General features: G+C 47.7%; 5 protein-coding genes across 5 annotated transcripts; 4 read left to right on the forward strand and 1 right to left on the reverse strand.

Annotated features, from left to right (window-relative positions):
- The first annotated feature begins 352 nt into the window (after nucleotides 1-352).
- F4817DRAFT_352424 (phosphatases II) lies at nucleotides 353-3,300 on the forward strand. Its single transcript, XM_049305232.1, has 3 exons — nucleotides 353-1,496; nucleotides 1,584-2,880; nucleotides 2,979-3,300. The coding sequence occupies exons 1-2, from the start codon at nucleotides 1,073-1,075 to the stop codon at nucleotides 2,591-2,593; spliced, it is 1,434 nt and encodes a 477-aa protein (XP_049154349.1). The 5' UTR covers nucleotides 353-1,072; the 3' UTR covers nucleotides 2,594-2,880; nucleotides 2,979-3,300.
- F4817DRAFT_352428 (DUF427-domain-containing protein) lies at nucleotides 3,301-4,418 on the forward strand. The gene is made up of 2 exons (XM_049305233.1): nucleotides 3,301-4,284; nucleotides 4,336-4,418. The coding sequence occupies exon 1, from the start codon at nucleotides 3,457-3,459 to the stop codon at nucleotides 4,264-4,266; it is 810 nt and encodes a 269-aa protein (XP_049154350.1). The 5' UTR covers nucleotides 3,301-3,456; the 3' UTR covers nucleotides 4,267-4,284; nucleotides 4,336-4,418.
- Nucleotides 4,419-11,556: 7,138 nt separating this feature from the next.
- On the forward strand, nucleotides 11,557-13,632 carry F4817DRAFT_291610 (vesicle coat protein). Its single transcript, XM_049299682.1, has one exon. It carries the CDS (start codon nucleotides 11,832-11,834, stop codon nucleotides 13,467-13,469), a length of 1,638 nt encoding a protein of 545 aa, XP_049154351.1. The 5' UTR covers nucleotides 11,557-11,831; the 3' UTR covers nucleotides 13,470-13,632.
- Nucleotides 13,633-14,217: 585 nt separating this feature from the next.
- Nucleotides 14,218-15,975, reverse strand: F4817DRAFT_291608 (26S protease regulatory subunit 6B). The gene is made up of 3 exons (XM_049299681.1): nucleotides 15,695-15,975; nucleotides 15,522-15,620; nucleotides 14,218-15,453 (listed from the first exon to the last, which is right to left on the reverse strand). The coding sequence occupies exons 1-3, from the start codon at nucleotides 15,889-15,891 to the stop codon at nucleotides 14,484-14,486; spliced, it is 1,266 nt and encodes a 421-aa protein (XP_049154352.1). The 5' UTR covers nucleotides 15,892-15,975; the 3' UTR covers nucleotides 14,218-14,483.
- Nucleotides 15,976-17,306: 1,331 nt separating this feature from the next.
- Nucleotides 17,307-18,146, forward strand: F4817DRAFT_291670 (uncharacterized protein). The gene is made up of 3 exons (XM_049299683.1): nucleotides 17,307-17,682; nucleotides 17,771-17,838; nucleotides 17,907-18,146. Exons 1-3 carry the CDS (start codon nucleotides 17,478-17,480, stop codon nucleotides 18,060-18,062), a joined length of 429 nt encoding a protein of 142 aa, XP_049154353.1. The 5' UTR covers nucleotides 17,307-17,477; the 3' UTR covers nucleotides 18,063-18,146.
- Nucleotides 18,147-18,265: the final 119 nt, after the last annotated feature.

Genomic DNA, 18,265 nt, shown 5'->3' on the forward strand with positions numbered 1-18,265 from the left:
ATTCGTAGCCAAATACCTACCTGAGGTATGCTAAATATAATTGTCAGACTGATCCGTTACCATTTTCACATTCTCACTGAAACATGATAGGCCTCAGGTGTGGGTACACTGAACAACTGATAGTTTCCTTCTAAGGTTTCTTCTAAGGTTTCTTCTAAGGTTTCTGTAAAGATCTGCTAAGCCTAGGTACACCTAGGTACACCTACCTAGTACCTATGGGTAGGTACCTAGCCTAAAGTTGTCATGTTCATGGGGCAACCCTAGTCCATTACGAATTACTGCACCGGTACGTACCCGTACCCTATAATGCATCATGTCCCCGCTATTAAAAAAAATCCACCTCAGCTGGTCAAGCACATGTGAACGGACCGTGACTTCCAGATCATTCATTGTTTCTTATTGTTATGCGGTACCGATTGTACTACCTGACCATCTGGCATCCGAGACCTGGAGACCTGCCAATAGCGACCCACATTCTTATTTAATTCCCCTGCTACGCTGCCTCTCCATCCTTGCCATCTTCCCAATCCAGGTTGACGGTATCCTCCAACTACCACCAGGTAATTCTTTGGAAGCAACACCGAAAATAACCTCAGTTCTCTTCACTTCTTAATTTCTTCTTCTTTTTCTTCTTCTTCTTCTTTAACTTATTATTCAAAATCCAACGCTTCATTCCAAGTTACCCATGACCAAATACCTAGGTGGTAGCCTTGCCTTGATCCTTATTGGCAATTTAATATAACTTCTTCTTCTTCTTTCCCCACTACGTAGGCCTAGCCTCGCACCACATCGCATCCCATTGCCTCGCCTTGCCTCATTGGAATTGCACATCAATTAATTACCACGTGCCAATTACTTGGAGCTCGTAGACAAGCTCCGCCTCTTCCTCTTCTTTAATTGAATATTCGCTGCCTCTAAAATTCTGTCAGGGAAACGCTGCATTACATTGGTCCCCTCACTCTCACGACCAGCCGTTGCGGAGTCTACGTGGCCCTCACTACTCCACCATCGTCTTCCCGTCGTCATTCTCGCTACCGTTTTATACCATTTTTCTACGGGTCGTCCAACCATAATGGACTCGATATCCTCGCGTTTCCGGCGCACTAAGAGGGCTTCTCCTACGACTCCCCCCGCCGGAATCCTATCTGGATCACCTCCCGACAAATCATCGTCCGAAAGCAAACTTGGCCCTGTGGGCTGCCGTGAACCACCGCCGACCTTGACCATTCCAACCAACCATGCTTCTCGCAATGATCTACCTTCGAAATCGCCTTTTCGTCGAGGGTTCCATTTTCGACATTCGCATAAACGCGCCCGATCCCCCACTCCGGCTTCGTTACCTATGTCTGCTTCACCCGCCGTAGCTAGTCAGGATAGCGCAGTCGAACTTGGCAGATCGACACCAGCTGGCGGTATTGATGACAAAAGTGAGAAGGAAATGATCAAGGAAACCCCCAAACCCAGGATTCCAGCTTTCCTGAATCAGTCCCAGCAAGGTATGTCTATACCACGCTGAAAGCGCAACATTTTGTTTGCATATGTTTATAGTATTGAGATGCTAATAATCCCTACTCTAATTACAGATATCGAGGCTAAGTTCCACGATCTTAACTGGACGGAGCGTTTTCGTCTCCAGGAGTCATTGCATAACCCATCCCCAAATTTCAGATTTGCACGCGTTACGACACCCGAGACTAAGATCCTCGACCGGTACGCGAATATCCAACCATGGGCCAATAACCGCGTCAAGCTACAGGTGCCAGACGGTCAGCTCGATTATATCAATGCGTCGCCCATTACTCTTCGTTCCCTCCTAGATCCTCAGTCCAAGCCACCGCATCGTTACATCGCTATGCAAGGACCAAAATCCGGGACTATGGATCACGTTTGGCGAATGGTAGTGGAGCAGCTACAAAGTCCAGCTGTAATTGTGATGTTGACCGAGACACACGAGGGTGGAATGGAGAAGTGCTACCCATATTTTCCTCGGTTCGTCGAGGAAGAGCCATGGGTAATAGGCGAGGACGACGAATTCGGAGACGGTTTTCACGCCGAGATCAAGTGTGTTGATATCGAAGAGCATGCGAACGGTGCAATTGAGGTTCGAAAGCTCAGCATTCACGTCGAGGGCCGGGAGGACGACATGATTGTATGGCACCTTCTTTACCGCAAGTGGCCCGACTTCGGAGTCCCGGCTCTCGAGGACATTGACAGCTTCTTCGAGCTCATGCGTCTTTCGCGAGAGAAGAATGCGAGCGAGGACAACCCACGAATCATTCACTGTTCGGCAGGTGTGGGAAGAAGCGGAACATTCATGGCCCTTGAGCATCTCATGCGAGAGATAGATTCAGGCGATGTGGATCGTCTTGAGATGAATGCCACCAGGGGTGGGGAGGATATTGTCTATAAAACGGTTGACGCGCTCAGGGAGCAGCGCAAGCAGATGGTCCAAGCCGAGTCCCAGTACCTATTCATTTATCAGGTGCTGCGCAAGCTCTGGCTAGACAAGCATGGGCTTACCGAGCAGGATATCCGGGAGGAGCCCGCAGCTAAGAGGTTGGAGGTTGATTTCGACCCTTTTCTTGATGATTGAAGAAGTTAACATGGCGAAGATGAACCACGCGGCGGTATTCGTATCATACCATTCACCATTTTATAACGGCATTGCGATGGCGTTAAGAGGGGATACATTTGGGTTTCGGTACTTCTCTTCACCCATCAGACTTTTATATTACGCTATGGTCTGGCATAACAACGGGCACAGGATCATAGGAAGGCATACGGGTGCATTGGAAGTATCATGCATGGAAAGGCGTCCCTAACATCAACGGCACACGAGAGGATTTCAGGAATTGGGCCGTCTTTTAGGAGCAAATAAAGGTATGCATAGGAGGAAAAGCTTCTACAAGGCCTCTGGATTCGGGGGACGTTGTCATTTGAGAGATACCCTTTATATTAAATTAGCTGATATCAGATAGTCGCCGCATTGGTTTGTACAATTTGCGGGTTTAGGACGGTTTCACTGTCGCCATCGTTGGTTTTTAGAGGCACAGATTGTGGCGTACACGGTACAACCGCAAGAGTGGGTTACACGGCACAAGTATTTCACGTCCTCAGTCCTCAGATAATGATACATCATGAAGGTTACAGCCTATCATGCAGGTTCATGATGTAAAGGCACTGAAAGCCATATATCTGGTTGAACTTGAACTTGTAGCTGGGGTAGCTACCCCGCCTTGACTGATCCCAATCATCAACAGTCAAATAACTTACACGTACATTAGGTTAGTTACGGCGGTTAAAAAAGTAATAATAATCAAGAAATAATTCATAAACTCTAAATTGTCTTCTCCGAACTTTGCTGAGGTGATATAAGAGCTCTTGTTTGAATTTTTGATATTAGACCTTCTATTACCTATATCATTATTGAGGAAAACTAGAAAACCGGACTCCGGCATGGCAAACCCACCCGCGAAATCAGATCTCCTCAAGCTTGGGAAGACGTTACTAGAAAACGGCCCCGTTAAGACGCTTGCCACATCCCGCCGAGTACGGATCCTGTTCAACAACGTGTACGTAGCCGACACGACGTCGGCGCTCTATGTCTGGGAGCACGAGTACTACCCGTACTATTACCTACCAATAGAGTCGTTTACATACCGCCCGCGTAGTTTGCCTGGTAACGAGAATCCTCAGTACTGGACAGCAGCACTTAGCGTTGGAGGCCGGACTACGGACCGGGTCCTCGCCTTCGGGGACGCGCTAAGCCCTTCCTGTAAGCCGCTGGAGAAAATGGTGCGGGTTGAGTTCGCGGCTGCAGATGCCTGGTTCGAGGAGGACGTCCCGATCTATGTGCATCCGAAAGACCCGTTCCGACGGGTCGACGTACTACATTCTTCACGGCCCCTGGAGATCCGCGTTGACGGACATCTGGTTGCGCAGACGAACTCTTCGTATCATCTCTATGAGACGGGGCTGCCGTGCCGGTTCTATGTGCCGGCGACGGCGGTGGCGCGGGATAAGCTGAGGGAGAGCGGGACTACGACTGCGTGTCCGTATAAGGGCGTGGCGAATTATTATCACGTAGACCTTGGGGGTGACGAAGGGGGAGGACGGAAGTACGATGACCTGGTTTGGTACTATAAAATTCCGACGCTTGAGTGTGCGAGTATTGCGGGATGCTTATGCTTCTACCATGAGAAGGATGGGGTTGAGGTTAAGCTTGACGGAAAAGTGCTGCAGCGGCCGAAGACTCATTGGTCGTGAAAGTGCTGTCTGGATTAGGTAGGTAATGCATCATAATTTTAAGCCGTTCAGGGTATTAAAACATACTAGGTAAAAGGACGAAGAGTCTCGCAACATAAATAAATCATCAACTTGCGCTTAGATGTCCTGATTGGAAACCCCTTACGAGAACAGCATCCCTTAATTACGTACATGATGCTACAAACTACACTAACAGGTTTACTTATTTTCGGTGAACCAATAGTCACCCTGAGAGTAAGAAGCAATTAGTAGGCAATAATAGTATAAGCTTGACTAGTATATCCTCCTTTCTCTATACTTAAAGGACACCTACCTAGGTAGATGTTTCCAAGCTCATCAGGGCGGGGATGGTTTAATGACATTACAGGAGTTTAGTATGACTTCAGAGATTAAAGCAAATCTGATAGAATTAAGCTTAACGTGAAATGGTATACCAGTAAAAATTAAAATTTTCTAGGAATTCAAAACCAAAGCCAAATGAAGACGAGAGAAGCGCCATGCTTCAGCAATACATACTTGACCAATAAACATGAGGGCTTGGCAATGTTAAAAGACCATATTACAGGTATAACGTGTAGTTACTATACTAATGACCGGCCTACGAATGCTTAATTTCTACTGGTAATATATAACACGTCTACATGAAGCGTTGCCCTTCAATCAGTGAATAGTCATTGGAATCTAACTAAGAGTTTACTATAAAATTCATTTCCATGAATATATGTGTATTATAAGGTACCAAATATTAGTCTGTTTTACGAGAAAAATTCCTTGTATAGGCAAGACCTAGGGGACACTTTAAGGGCACAACTAATAGCCCATTACTATCGAAGTTCATAAGCTTGAAATGCTGTTACGTAAATTCAGTATAGCCCAGTTATAGTACTCAAAACGATGCCTGATCATGAATCCACGGAATACCAAAGTTCCTTAATACCTAGCTACGGAGACTATGTGATAGAAGCCATTAGTGACATCGAGTATAGGCATATGGAGTGTGAGCAAAATTTCGTTCTAATTAGAATCCCGCCTTTATCCGCCTTTAGAAACACCTATGCAGTAGAACAGAGAGTTAAGGTTGATTCATCAAAAACATTGGACAAACCCGAGACCGGCCTTGTCTACATCTCAACCAGTGAACTTTCAAACTACCTACCCCATTCCCTAAACTCCTGCTCGGAGCACTTCGCCCGCCATGCTATATCGGTGTTACGTCCTTGTATACGCGAACTGGACAACAAAGAAGATGACGAGGCCTTGACACGTAATCATATAGATGCTCAACTGGGAGGTTATAGCAACGGAACTCACGGCAGGAAGATCGCAACTAGTTGCTCAACATAGTTCCATGGATCAATTTAAGCATAGAGGGGGGAAAAGGAAATATGATTCCCTTGTGATCATACCTGGTTGGAGACAATCGTATCTGAGCAAAGTTTGGAACTGTAACATTACTAAGACGAAATACCTGGCATCAAGACCTAGAAAGGAACTATAAATCAAACATCAGTTATCTAGGTATACTTGGGCGTCATCTGAAAGTTGCATAAAAAGCTAAACACGTTCTAGTCAGGAACCAAGTTCCCAATTCGTCATGCCATGTCCTAATAAGGACGGGAGTATATTACTTGTCGTAATTTGGTACGTAATTATGCCTTTATAAGTCCATGTAATGAGGTTGATATTCTCCTCTATTGGGCCGACGTGGGTGACATAGTACATGGGTGTTTCCGAATCCGTTATTCTATAGGGCAGGATCTTGTTTAGGCTAAAAGGTAAGAAACAGCAAGGAATCTAGTAGGCGTTCGAGGCCTCCATTCGAAGCAACGTCAGTGATGCGACGATCCGAATAGGGGCGACGTCATTGGACGAGGCCGCGCAGCCGGGTCTAATAAGAATGGTTCATCGGATCTTCATAAGAGTCTGAGAACCGTGGGTCGGATATGAAAGCGGGCGGAGATCGCGGGACAAGGAACCGAGTCGGCTGAGGTTGATCGTTCAGGGGGGGACTGACCAAACGGCCCGGAGAAAGGAATCCCAAAAACCTGGAATAGAAGGTGCCTCTTTTACATAATGAAACTCGAAAATCACCCCATCTTTAGCAAGTGATGGGCGATGAGTGATGACAGGAGCTTACGCTTAGACGTGGAGTGCTGACGGGAGACGTGCATAGACGAATGCATCGAGCCGCAGTGCAATTTAGACTCGTGGTATACGGACGTAAAGTCAGATGTCATCGGATTCCCTCTGCGCCTAGCCGGGGACGAACGAGAGGTCATACGGAGCGGAACGGCTCGCGATGCAAGTCAGTCTTGTACTACGTAAGCATTCAATAGGAACCCGGCGGGAGTACACAGTGGAAAATAAGCAATCCTCAAATGAGAAACAAGCATATGCTTCTCTGAAACCCTACCTTCCGGACGTGATGGTTACATTCTGTCCCGTCTTCGCACGTGTGCGCCGCTTGACGTACCCCGGACCACACAACGGCGGGACGACTGGGTCGTGATCAGACGAATTTGAGGCAAATGTGATTAACCGAGTCGAAGACATTGCAAACCTAATCTCAAGTATGAGGTTGTATTACTGTCTAACGACCCTTAGAGTTGTAGTGAAGAGCCGGCTATTTTGTATTAGATGCAATGCGCCTAGTAGCAACCCAAAGTTAAGGATCTCTGGGTTTAGCGGTTCGGTCAGGGCTGTATGCAAGAAAGACGGCCAGCGTTACGAGATTGGTAACCCCGGATCCTTGAAGGGGCCATACGCCGATCTGGGAACGCACGGTCACGCCTACCCGGTGAAGAAACATTGATAATCAAAGAGTAGCGTCGGACTTCTTATCACTAACGCCATCGAGACCGGTGAACGGGGCGTTGTGGAGATGCGGAAAACGGAAAACGGAAAACGCCTCAAGCACTATACACTAACCTAACTTGCTGGCTGAATCCTATAATACTGAAAGGAGCGGTGGGAACACCAAACCAATAGAAAGAAGTTAATTAATAAGTTATTAGGATGGTTTGTTCGTTTGCTTGATAGGTAACAGTATTATAAGCGGAGCAGAAACACTCCCTCGGACCTAGGACCTTGTTTAGCGTTATTATGTTCTTTTTTAGGTGGAGAGTATGAAATCACACGGATGTGGCAGGGAGACGAGAGCAACAAAAAGGAAAAGAGAACGAAAAACCGGGGGGGTTGATTGATTATGAGTAGGCTGCGTGGCATTCCCGAACGTTCCGAGAGCTAGAACCAGCCGAGCTATTGGTCGCGATGGAATATATAGCTAAAGATGGAAATGGAAAGGAGGATTTCTAGGTGTGGTGTACCTGTTCACGTATGTCAGAGTGTCGGGCGTGCTGCCACTTCAAAATGGTTGCTGGGTCATTATGGGATGCTGTATGGTAGCAGTGGTAATAACGGTAGTTGAGATCTCTCTAAGCTACATGGATAATTAATTGGCCATATGCTGCCGAATATAGAAAGCTGGAAGCATGTGAAGAGATTGACATGCATGAACCTATGTATATGTAGGTGTATGTAGGTGCCCATCTGGGCTGCTATGTAGGTAGGAGACTCGCTTATTAAATTAGCTGGAGTCTAGACGGAAGTGATGTAATGATAGTGGAAGCTAAGGAGCATGATGACAGCTCGTTTCTGTAATGTCCCGCTGTAATATAATATATCTAAACTCGTACGCGTGCTTACATAGCACGAGTTGCGCGTGTAATCGTAGGACGACAGCTGAGCCGTCAGTCTGTAAAGTAGTTCGGAAACTCTTACCAAGCTTGCCCATGCCTTACTTGGAGTGCTGACACCTATGGGTGTCTCACCTTGAGATAGAGGATCTTTTCCGATTCGCCAAACATATTTGATGGTTTTCCCGAGATGAGAACATGTGTCTAACTTAGGTACGATCCCTATATTATGGCGTTCTTGGGATAAACTCCGACGAGTAGTAGTAGGGAAATATCTGTAAAATTCTCCAACCGTGATCCGGAGTTGTTTGTTTAGTTTTCCTCTTTAAGGGGTTTAACAGTCAACCTTGACTCCGAATTCCCTGTCGTGGACAGGGCGTTGCTCCGACACAACGCTCCCCGGATTCTACCATAATTAGGAGTTGGGTTATGTATAATTTTGGTATAGTTTGTATAGTATTCGTCATGTTGGTGGTGCTCTTCCTGGATTTTAGATGTACTATGTAGGAGATGATATCCGACTACTGGGATGAATTAGCCAATTATATCTAATGGTTATAATGTTAGTGGATACTAGTGATGCGACACCCGATGATATTCCCTGTGTCTGTAATTTTGTCTAGTGTAGTGTAGAATATCAGGTACACATATGAGCTTTTTTTCGTCAAGGCCTCGTCTTGGAAATACCCGGCTCTTGCTAGCATATGAATCATACTGACAGGTAAGTATGTTATATAACAATTCTCTTCCGTCTGATCGTTCTGCATAGTAGGTGTTAGAACTGATCATTCAACTCGAGTTTACCTTTTTCACATGCCCTTTACATATGGACATTTCGAGTCAGGCTTTCAAGTTTCAACTTGTCGGTAAAATCCTTTGCCCACCCCATTTTATTGAAGTATCTTTGTCGTGCCAAGAGCTCAGAGTTCGACCAAGATCTATCCCGGCTCATCCAAACGCGATCAGCAAATTTGGACCGCATACGTAATACCTGAGTGGCCCTAAATACGATCCGGACAGCAAGCTAGCTCTTCAACAAATAGCTATTTCGACGGCTAGGTTGAATCGCATCGCTGAGAGTCCGTCGGGGGAGAATAATAACCCCATCCGTGGTACGATAAAAAAAAAAAAAGCGCGAAGGAATTGTCCCCTTCTAAAATTTAATTGTCGCACCCCCGGCCTAGGCCGACACGCGACAAGTGGGTCGAAGAACTGGTTAATACAGTTGTGGTTAATAATAGGTGAGCACCGTCTCGTCGGTGGGTGTATGTAGTGTACATAGCAGTCCCGCATATGCATACTATGACTAGGAGTTCCTAGCTGGGCTAGTACACTGCATGCTATTCTAGTGGTTCTTCTAGAAGACCACCCCTACCGGCTAGACCATCCCGTTTAACGTGAACTAGGGCACAGAACGAATCTTCCCTCCGCAACCAAAGGACCCAAGACCCGGCAGTACCACGTCGTAGTGGACATCCTAGCTGGCTAGCTTGGCTTAGGGTCGGTTTCTGGAGCGGCGGTAACGGTAGTAGTACATGATTAAAAAGGTAGACGACCCCATTGGCGACACATCCGAACGAGGACTGACCTCACGAACTGCTGTTGTTACTATTATTGCAGTTTGTAGTTGTTTGTTTGGTTGTTTGTTTGTCGTTGCCAGGTTTATAAGAACCTATATCAAAATACCCAAGTATCTCACCTTTTTTGTGTACTTTCGACCTTCTAACTGGACCTACCTCTCAATCTTATAGAGAGAGACAGAGACAGAAAAAAAAAAAAGAAGGAAAAAAAAGGGACAAAAGGGAAAGTGAGGGGCAGTAGGAACCTTCTAAGTTAAGGCTTAACTAGCACCTTATTCTTGTTGTCTTACCTCACCCAGGAAACTACATACCAACAAGCGGTTTCCTCAAATTTACAAGCAAAGAAAGGAAAAATACGTCTTCAATTTGCCCTATAACATCAAAGTACGTACCACGTTCCTACCTTTCCTACATCTCCTACCTTCACTTACTTGACTCGATTTTCTTTAATGTTAGAATAATCCAAATTCCTCCCCCCCCCCCCCCTTCCCACTCTAGGAATTTTCTTTACTGACAACAACCTTTTTTTGTGCGCCTCCAGTTCAGCTCGTCACAATCCGCTACCTACTATTGGAGCTTTTATCGAATATCGTTTCCGCACATGACCTCCTCCCCAACGTACTTCTTCATCTGGATCGCACAAGTTGGAGGTCAGCTTCGCAGCTGTTAGCGCTATTTCTTTTCCCGCCAATCCGTGCAAGGCTTCCTTTGCAACGGCCCTGTCTAATTAACCAACCAGAACGAAACACAAGGATCGATATTGCAGGACTAAGAGCAGGACTAAAAGCCGATTGGTGATATTTCTGCTGTGTTCTGTAATCCTGTGCCGCATTTACTCGGATTGTCGCTTGTGATTGACTGTACATACACGCATACACGATAGCGAGCACAAGGGCTCATTTCGCAGTTCGGACTTCGCATCGATTTTCAGCAACTGGATAAACGCCGACGCAGCCGCGGATGCAGACGCGGGCAAAGGACATCCGGACCCAGTGTTGATCAGAGCAACTTGTCAACGACTTGTCAAGCTGTCCTGTGTCCACTTCCTATCGGTTCATCCATGAGATAATACTTTTGACTATTGTACCAAAAGTCACCTGCTTGGCTGGCTTGGATAGGCGAGAAGTGCCAGGGCAGGACGCAGGACGCGGGACGCGCGTGGGAGGGAGATTGGGATATTTGGGGGTCACTTTTGTCGGTACAGGTTGGCTGTCACTGGCTGTCACTGGCCGCTTGGTCGCTTGGTCGCTTTCACTGGCCGCTGTTGGAAATCGAATCGAACAACCCCGCTGTGTGACGCTCCACAGACCTCTGCGACCTCTTGTTGTGTTGGAGAAACGTCATGACGTCTATAGTAAGTACATCTGTCATTCTCTCTACATTATCTACAATCTCTATACCCTGTACGTTTTTTATGTGTGGCTTTTATTTTTATTTTTATTTTTATTTTTTCTGTTCCCAACTCTGCATTATACCTTATACCTTATGTCTCATCAGCCCAACTGCGCAACTCTGAGCTTTCATAGTCGCGTCACGCGTCTTATCTTATTTTTCACTCTTTCATATTTCCTGTCTACCAATTTCAACTTTTGTGCACCCAGAGGGCTAGATATAGCTCATCCACACTGGCCTGACCTGCATACCTTGGCTTCTCGGGACCGCTCTGATTTATTTCTTTGGATATTTGTGTTCCACACCTTCTGCTTCTACCACACATCTTCCTGTCTTTTAATGTCCTGATCGAATTTCTTCACCGCCTCCTTGCCTGTCCAGACCACCCCGGAAGCCTCGTGTCCCCCCACACTGTCGTCTTGTCAGCCCCCTTAGCCCCGGGCCTTACTTGCTTTGAATGCTTATGTTAGACGGCCCCCCTATTCCCATCACGACGGCACGGAGCGAAGCGATGTTGCGCTACGCCCCAGGTCAGCCAAGTGTCGAGCTTGACTGGTACCGGTGCCATTATTGTCGCAGATGCCCAAGTTGCCAGCTTGGAATTTGGACTGAGCATATTTACCCCCTTGCACGACAGTGACGTTTTGACTCTCCAAGTGTAGTCCCTCAAAACTCCTAACTCCTTCCTATTTATCTCCTAATACTTACTCATCTCCTACCCTCCCTTGACCCCAGACCGACTCCTGTCAAATTTGACCCCCACTTCCTGTTCAGCTTTATTACTGTTCGCTTGAACTCTGTGACTACCCTACTTGAATATCTTTGTGATCTTTTTTCGAGATGCTGTTTTAGCACGTGCATTTCACCAAGTCTACCCTTTGCGATATCGTGCCCGACCATGACTGTTTCTCCGAAGCCAGCAATATTGCCTCTGCTAACTCACATCCAGCTATGTCTGGCGCATTACTGCGACCTACACGGACCGACACCTCTTATGGTCACTGAAGGCCTACCTGTACCATGCAGACAATGTTGTGATGATACTACTGAACCAACGCGACCGCAAACCAGTGCTGCAGGTCATGGCCAACAGACAACCGTTACTGATACTTTGCGAAAGATGACGCTTGGATCCCCACGTAGCTCATCCACCTCTGTGACTGATCAAGAAGCCCAGGCGCATCGCGCATCGATACTTCGAATGTCAAAGCTAGGTCCTGGTAGTACGGTTCAGGCCGTTACGCCAGCACCTCTCACCACAGCCTCGACCGTCCAGACACCACCGCAAAGTCCCCGACATGCGCCAGAAAACTTCCCTGAGACGAATGGTAAAGGGGGTTCACGACGCGACTCGAGTTTTCATCGAACCTATGATGATTACGTTACGAAACGAGCGAACCCATGTGACAACTGCGCCTTGACTCTTCCTAAGCGGCAAAACTCAAAACCCGGAAAGGGGGAGAAAGCAAGTACTGCAACAGATTCTAAAACGGATCAACGTGGCCCTGTATTGCGCACGCGCGCTCCATACGCACGTGTCTATGGAGGCAGCAGCGAGTTTAGCCCGCCAAACTCGAATCCGCACTCCTCGTACACTTCTGATGCAGAGGAGGATGTTTTACCCAAAGACAATGGCAAGCATTCAAACTTGCAGCGCCGGCCTACTACCTCAACTTCGCATTCAAGCGTATCGTCCAAATCTAGTCTGACACAGCACACACACTACCTAGATTACACATCGACTCATGAGCCGGTAGTCCCTACCACGTACTCTATAGTTCGTGCCTCTTGTCTACGAACGCTCTCCTTTGAAACCCTCCCTCGACGACCTGAGACTACACAGCAAGTTCCATCACTCTCGTCGCCATTGCCTCCCCAATTTACATCGCCGACAATCAATCATGGACTAGGTTACATCACTACGGCACCGAATCCCCAATCTGCTGCTAATGGCGGCCCGATCTTTTTTGGTGATCCTTTAGCGGGCTATACGACCGCATACATATTTCGCATTCCCGATATGCATGCTCGCGGCCGCAAGAGAGTCTATGCGTTTCTGGCGCTTAGTACGCACCGTGAACGTCTCGCCATGAAGACCTTTAGCTTTATATCAGCCGCATTCCGAGATTTAGCAAACTGGATTCAAGAACTGGCCGAAGCCGAAGCCGAGAGAGAGCGCGATCGAGAGGAAGCCAGCAGTCCAATTGCAGCAATCAATGCAGCGTATAGCCGAGGTGGATTTGGTGGTGATGGCCCGCGTGATAGTGGCATAGGGCTAAACCTTGGAGGCGGGTTCAGCGTAGCGAACCTGGACCGCGATCGCGAAAGAGACAGGATCAACGACTCGAGCAGCTTCCTGACTGGTGGTGGCCGCAGCGGTTTAATGCAACGCATGGGCGGATCTATGGGGCCCGGTGGATTTGCACCCAAAGCCCGCGGACTCGCAGAGCTCGTGGGCCTCCCTGACTTCTTCATTGAGCTGCATTCACGTTTCGTGCAGCTCTTGCTGGAGCTGGGCGTTGTGCTTTCCTCTTGAACTTTGCCGACCTCCAACGACATGACATGAGCAACTGATTCATAGCGATATTCGATTTGCTATTCTGCGACCGGCTGAAGCAACTAATACAGTTTAATGTGTCCGAGTGCGGAGGTGAAGACGTAATGACGGAGGATATACCCGAATTGTTGAGTTGACAGTGAATACCCCAGCAAGCTTCCTTTGGTTGCAAACCACTCCCTCCGAGATATTGGTTACGGTGACTCTCAACAAACTCCTTGACTTCTATGATACCCACGCTTCAAGTTGAAGTAATTGATATTGCGCTAGTTAGCGCTTATCCTCTTTTTTTTGCCTTTCTTAAGGATGATACCCTTTCTGTATTACTACTTGTCGACTTTATTGTTGTTTTGCGTTTCCGATATGGTTCTACGCTTGAGGGTATACCGTTCTTGTTGTGTGGTATGGCATGGCGTGGCATGTAAAACGGCGTACAAAAGAAAAGGTTGGTTAATGCATGCGGGGGGAAGCCCAAATCCCCTAGAGAACAGGTAGACGGATGAGCTCAGGCGGCTCGGACGAATGATTGGACGATGTTGAGGATGTAGGGGAGAACGAAGATGTAATGGGCATCAATTGTAATACCATGGTACGAGAAGATGATTTTTGAGCGTTACGGGCACTTCTGTGCGTTTTATCGAGCAGGTTAGGGGAGCATTATAGATAAAGACGGACTACGGTTAGACAAACAAGAGTTACTATTGCAAGTTTATGAGCACGTTTTCGAGCTTCGTGAAACTCCCTTCCAAATCTGGTACTGCAAAGGGAAGCACGTAATTAGTTTGTTTAGTCGCATTGCTATGATAGTGTTACATTTAGCCAACCCCATCACGTCACGGCTTCTAGGGGCACCCTCTATTTGCACGGAATTCCTATCGCAAGACCAAAGCGTATCCGCCGCAGATGAAGGTGCGGATTCCCTTATTCCTTACTCGGCTTCCACTCTCCCAAGAACTCGGGGCAAACCACGTCAAGCTACCAGGCCTTTCCCGTCTATTTGTAGAAGTCGAACTTGTTCTCATCACTTGTTCCTTTGACTTGACTGGAGTAGGCGTCTTCAAGGTCGGACTGGATGATATTGTAGCGGTTCTTGCGGACGGCACGGAGACCGGCCTCTTGCATGATAGCAGCAATGACGGCGCCGCTAAGGGGATCGTTGCGGACGATAAGACTGTCTAGATCGACCTCGGGGGCGAGGCTCATTTTGCTGGCGATGGTACCGAAGATAAGACGACGCTCGCGGCGATCACGCAAGCTAGGGAATTCGATCTTTCGATCGAGACGACCGGGTCGCAGGAGCGCAGGATCTAGGGTATCGGCGCGGTTCGTGGCCATAATGACCTTGACGTTGGAAGTTTGATCAAAACCGTCCATTTGGTTGAGCAGCTCTAGTAGGATACGTTGGACCTCACGGTCGGCACCGGTCTGGGCGTCGAAACGTTTGGTGGCGATGGCGTCGATCTCGTCGATGAAGATGATGGCGGGTGAGTTCTCGCGGGCCATGCGGAAGACGTCACGGACCATACGAGGACCCTCACCTAGGTACTTCTGGACGAACTCGGAGCCAACGACTCGGATAAAGTTGGCGGTTGTGGAGTTCGCGACGGCCTTGACAAGCATAGTCTTTCCCGTACCGGGGGGGCCGTAAAGCAGGACACCGCGCGGAGGGTCGATACCGATCTGCTTGTAGAGGTCGAAGTGGGTTAAGGGTAACTCGACGGCTTCGCGGATCTCTTGCTTCTGCATGTCGAGGCCACCGACATCAGCGTACGTCACGTCCGGCTTCTCATCGGCACCGAGCATGGCGATAGAGGAGTCGGCCTCGGGGGGTAGGATATCGACGAGGGCATTGGAGTGCCGGTGAAGGGCGACGGAGGACGAGGGCTTGAGCTTCTCACGGTCGAGAGTGGATAGGATACGGACGACATAGTTGGATCCTGTGCTAGACTGGACTATTCCGGTACTGGTGGTAATGTTAGACTTTTCTGCCGTACTTTACGTTTGATGATCGAGTCAAGCTATTGGACTTACTTCTGGTCAATAGCCTCCATAAATTGGCCAATAACTAGCGGCACACTCTGAATTCTCTTGATTTCCTCCTGTGCCCGGACAAGTTCGCGTTTTAAGCTCCTGCGTAGGTTTCCCATTAGAACCGGTGTCCTATTACAATAATATATGGTTGGCATCTCCCGCTCTTGTCTTACCTTTGCTCATCCTTGATGTATTCCTCCTGTAACTGGATATATTCCAGGTGCCCTTGTAGCTTTTTTAACACTGCATATTCATCTCCGCCCTGCGCAGGTATGCCCTCAATACTCTCGACGTTCGGGATGGTTGACGGGATGGGCTTGTTAAATGGTGCCACGCTATTAGCTGGGTTTTCTACTAAAATGTCACCCATGATCGCGACGCCGACGATGGGATTAGCGGATTGTAAAATAGAGAGTGAGTCGTAGATTCTGGCCGATCCGAAGATTTGTCGTCGGGATGTGTCTGTTGTTGATGTGGAGAATTGATGGATGATGATGATGGAAAGTTGAGGTTACGTTGGTGAGTACAAGCTACAGCTTCTAAGATCCAGGTGCCGACGCCAGCCTTGCAGCCTTGAGAGAGGTGGTTACTAAGTATATGCGGGCCATTGCCAAGGATATAAATGCAGCTAATCCATCCTAGGAAAGTATAGGATTAATAGCTTTTCCGCCTTCCCTTGGCCCCACTGTCCGGCACCCGCATTGCCTTAAATACATGGATTGGCTTTTCACTTCCTAACACCTGCAAATCCAAGGCGAACATTCAATGTTCCCCATATTAGAGGTCAGTTTTTGACCACTTATCTTGCAGCACAGCCTGCAAAGCCTACTGAAGATCAGCTTCCGGCATCGCCCGACCAAAACTAGCGCTTAACCTAGATCTAATCCATCGACGCTGATATGTAGGTATTCGTATATAGCTTACATCGTAACGAAAACAAAAGAGCACTGTAAGAAACAAGTTCTTATTTTGTGATAGTGTGATATATTTCAACGAAAGGGTTTTACTCATTGTGATTTTATCTCAAAAATACCTAATGCGCTAGGACAGCCTGAAAGGTTTAATATTCTTAGATGTTGGGTCTAAGGAGCTACCTTGAAGGAACCAGTTGAGCTGATCCCTCATCCCTCTTGCATCTTGCATATATCTTAGCCTCCATGTAGTGTATGTAGGTACGTACATGTACGTAGTTGTGGGTAGAGGCAAGTCACTTTACAGCACAGTGTGAACTTTCTTACTACCCGCCCCTCTGTTGGACCAATCAAGTCCGATCACAAACCTAGAGGACCCGCAAGGGTCCCTCGTTCCCGATGTGTCATCATACCTAACCGGCGGTTTCGCACTGGGCTATCGTTGTCTCTTCCTTCCAACAATCCATCACTTTACAGTGAGGTACGTTATCATCATAGCCCTTCTAGCCTGCTTGCCCGCTTGCCCACTTGTCTGCGTTTAGATTACATACATCTGCAATTACAGTGCAGTAGGTACATAGGCACAGCACATACCACATACATACATGCCATAGCACTAAGCAGCAGCACATTGTACATACCAAATGACCGTTCCCGCATCAAATGCAGGCGCTGTCCGACTTATACTGTACATACGGAGTAGGCTCCCTCTAGCCTCTCACCTTCTCTAAACCACCTGACTTAGATCTTCTTTTCGTCCCTTTTTCCACCTCGTCAATATTACCAAGGATCTCTCAACATTACTTCTTTTTACCTCGTCGTTGCTTGCTTTACGAAGTGAACGTGCACGCTAATTTCCTTCCCTTTCTCTCTTAACTCTCTGACATAGTCACTTGTTATTCTCCGTTGGCGTTTCGACTTGCCTTGCTATTTATTATCATTTCGGCTACACAGCCCTCCCTCCGTGTTAAGATACACTACTGCTAATCGGATCTCCCGAGAGTCTTCGATAGAGAAGGGAGAAGTCTTGTCTTGTGATCCTACGATGATGGCGTCTAATACAATTGCTATCCCGGCTGTCCGGTCCTCGGCTGCAGCCTACGACCAATCTCCCAAGGCTACAACTAGCTCATCTTCATCATATTCAAGTTCTCCGCAAACCCCTAGTCCTAGTCCTAGTGAAGCGTCGTCAGTGCAGTCGGCACGCAAATTGAAATCAATCCACCACCATCGCCGACCTAGTTTATTGAGTACGTTTGCCTCCCTGTGTATTGACCATAGATCGGAGCACCTTGATGGTGTTCTCCCTCCGAGATCCGCATTGCTTACGCCATACAGGCTCCGCCTTCTGCAAGGACGAGTGCACCGTTATCAACATCGGAGATCCTGATGGGGCACCTCGATTGGTAAGAAAATGCTATCGCTGCTGAAAGTGCCGCTGAGGGGCCGTCTTACTAATACCCCCTCGCTATAGATCTCATACCTCGCCTCAAGTCAAGGGTTCGCATGGAACCCCGAACTATTCGTTCCGTCGTACGTCGAATGCAATTACATACCCCTAGAAAATCGCAGGGAGCCGGTACACGAGATTCGACTCAGTGATGAAGAGATCAAGGGGATGCTACCGTAACCGGTAAACCCCATCCAGAGGCCCCCCCTTTGGGACTTGTCTTTAGCGTCACTGCAATCGATCTCACAGAGCGTCGTTTCTTCCTAGATACACATAACCCTCGCGAGGATACCTTTGCCATTTTCACGAATACTTCGGCGTCTGGATTCGGGCTATATCATTGCCTGGATGGATTGTGGATATCGGTCTCGGCATTTCCTATT

The sequence above is a fragment of the Daldinia loculata genome (genome assembly GCF_022478755.1).
Source record: "Daldinia loculata strain CBS 113971 unplaced genomic scaffold F4817scaffold_84, whole genome shotgun sequence".
Classification (NCBI taxonomy): Eukaryota; Fungi; Ascomycota; class Sordariomycetes; order Xylariales; family Hypoxylaceae; genus Daldinia; species Daldinia loculata.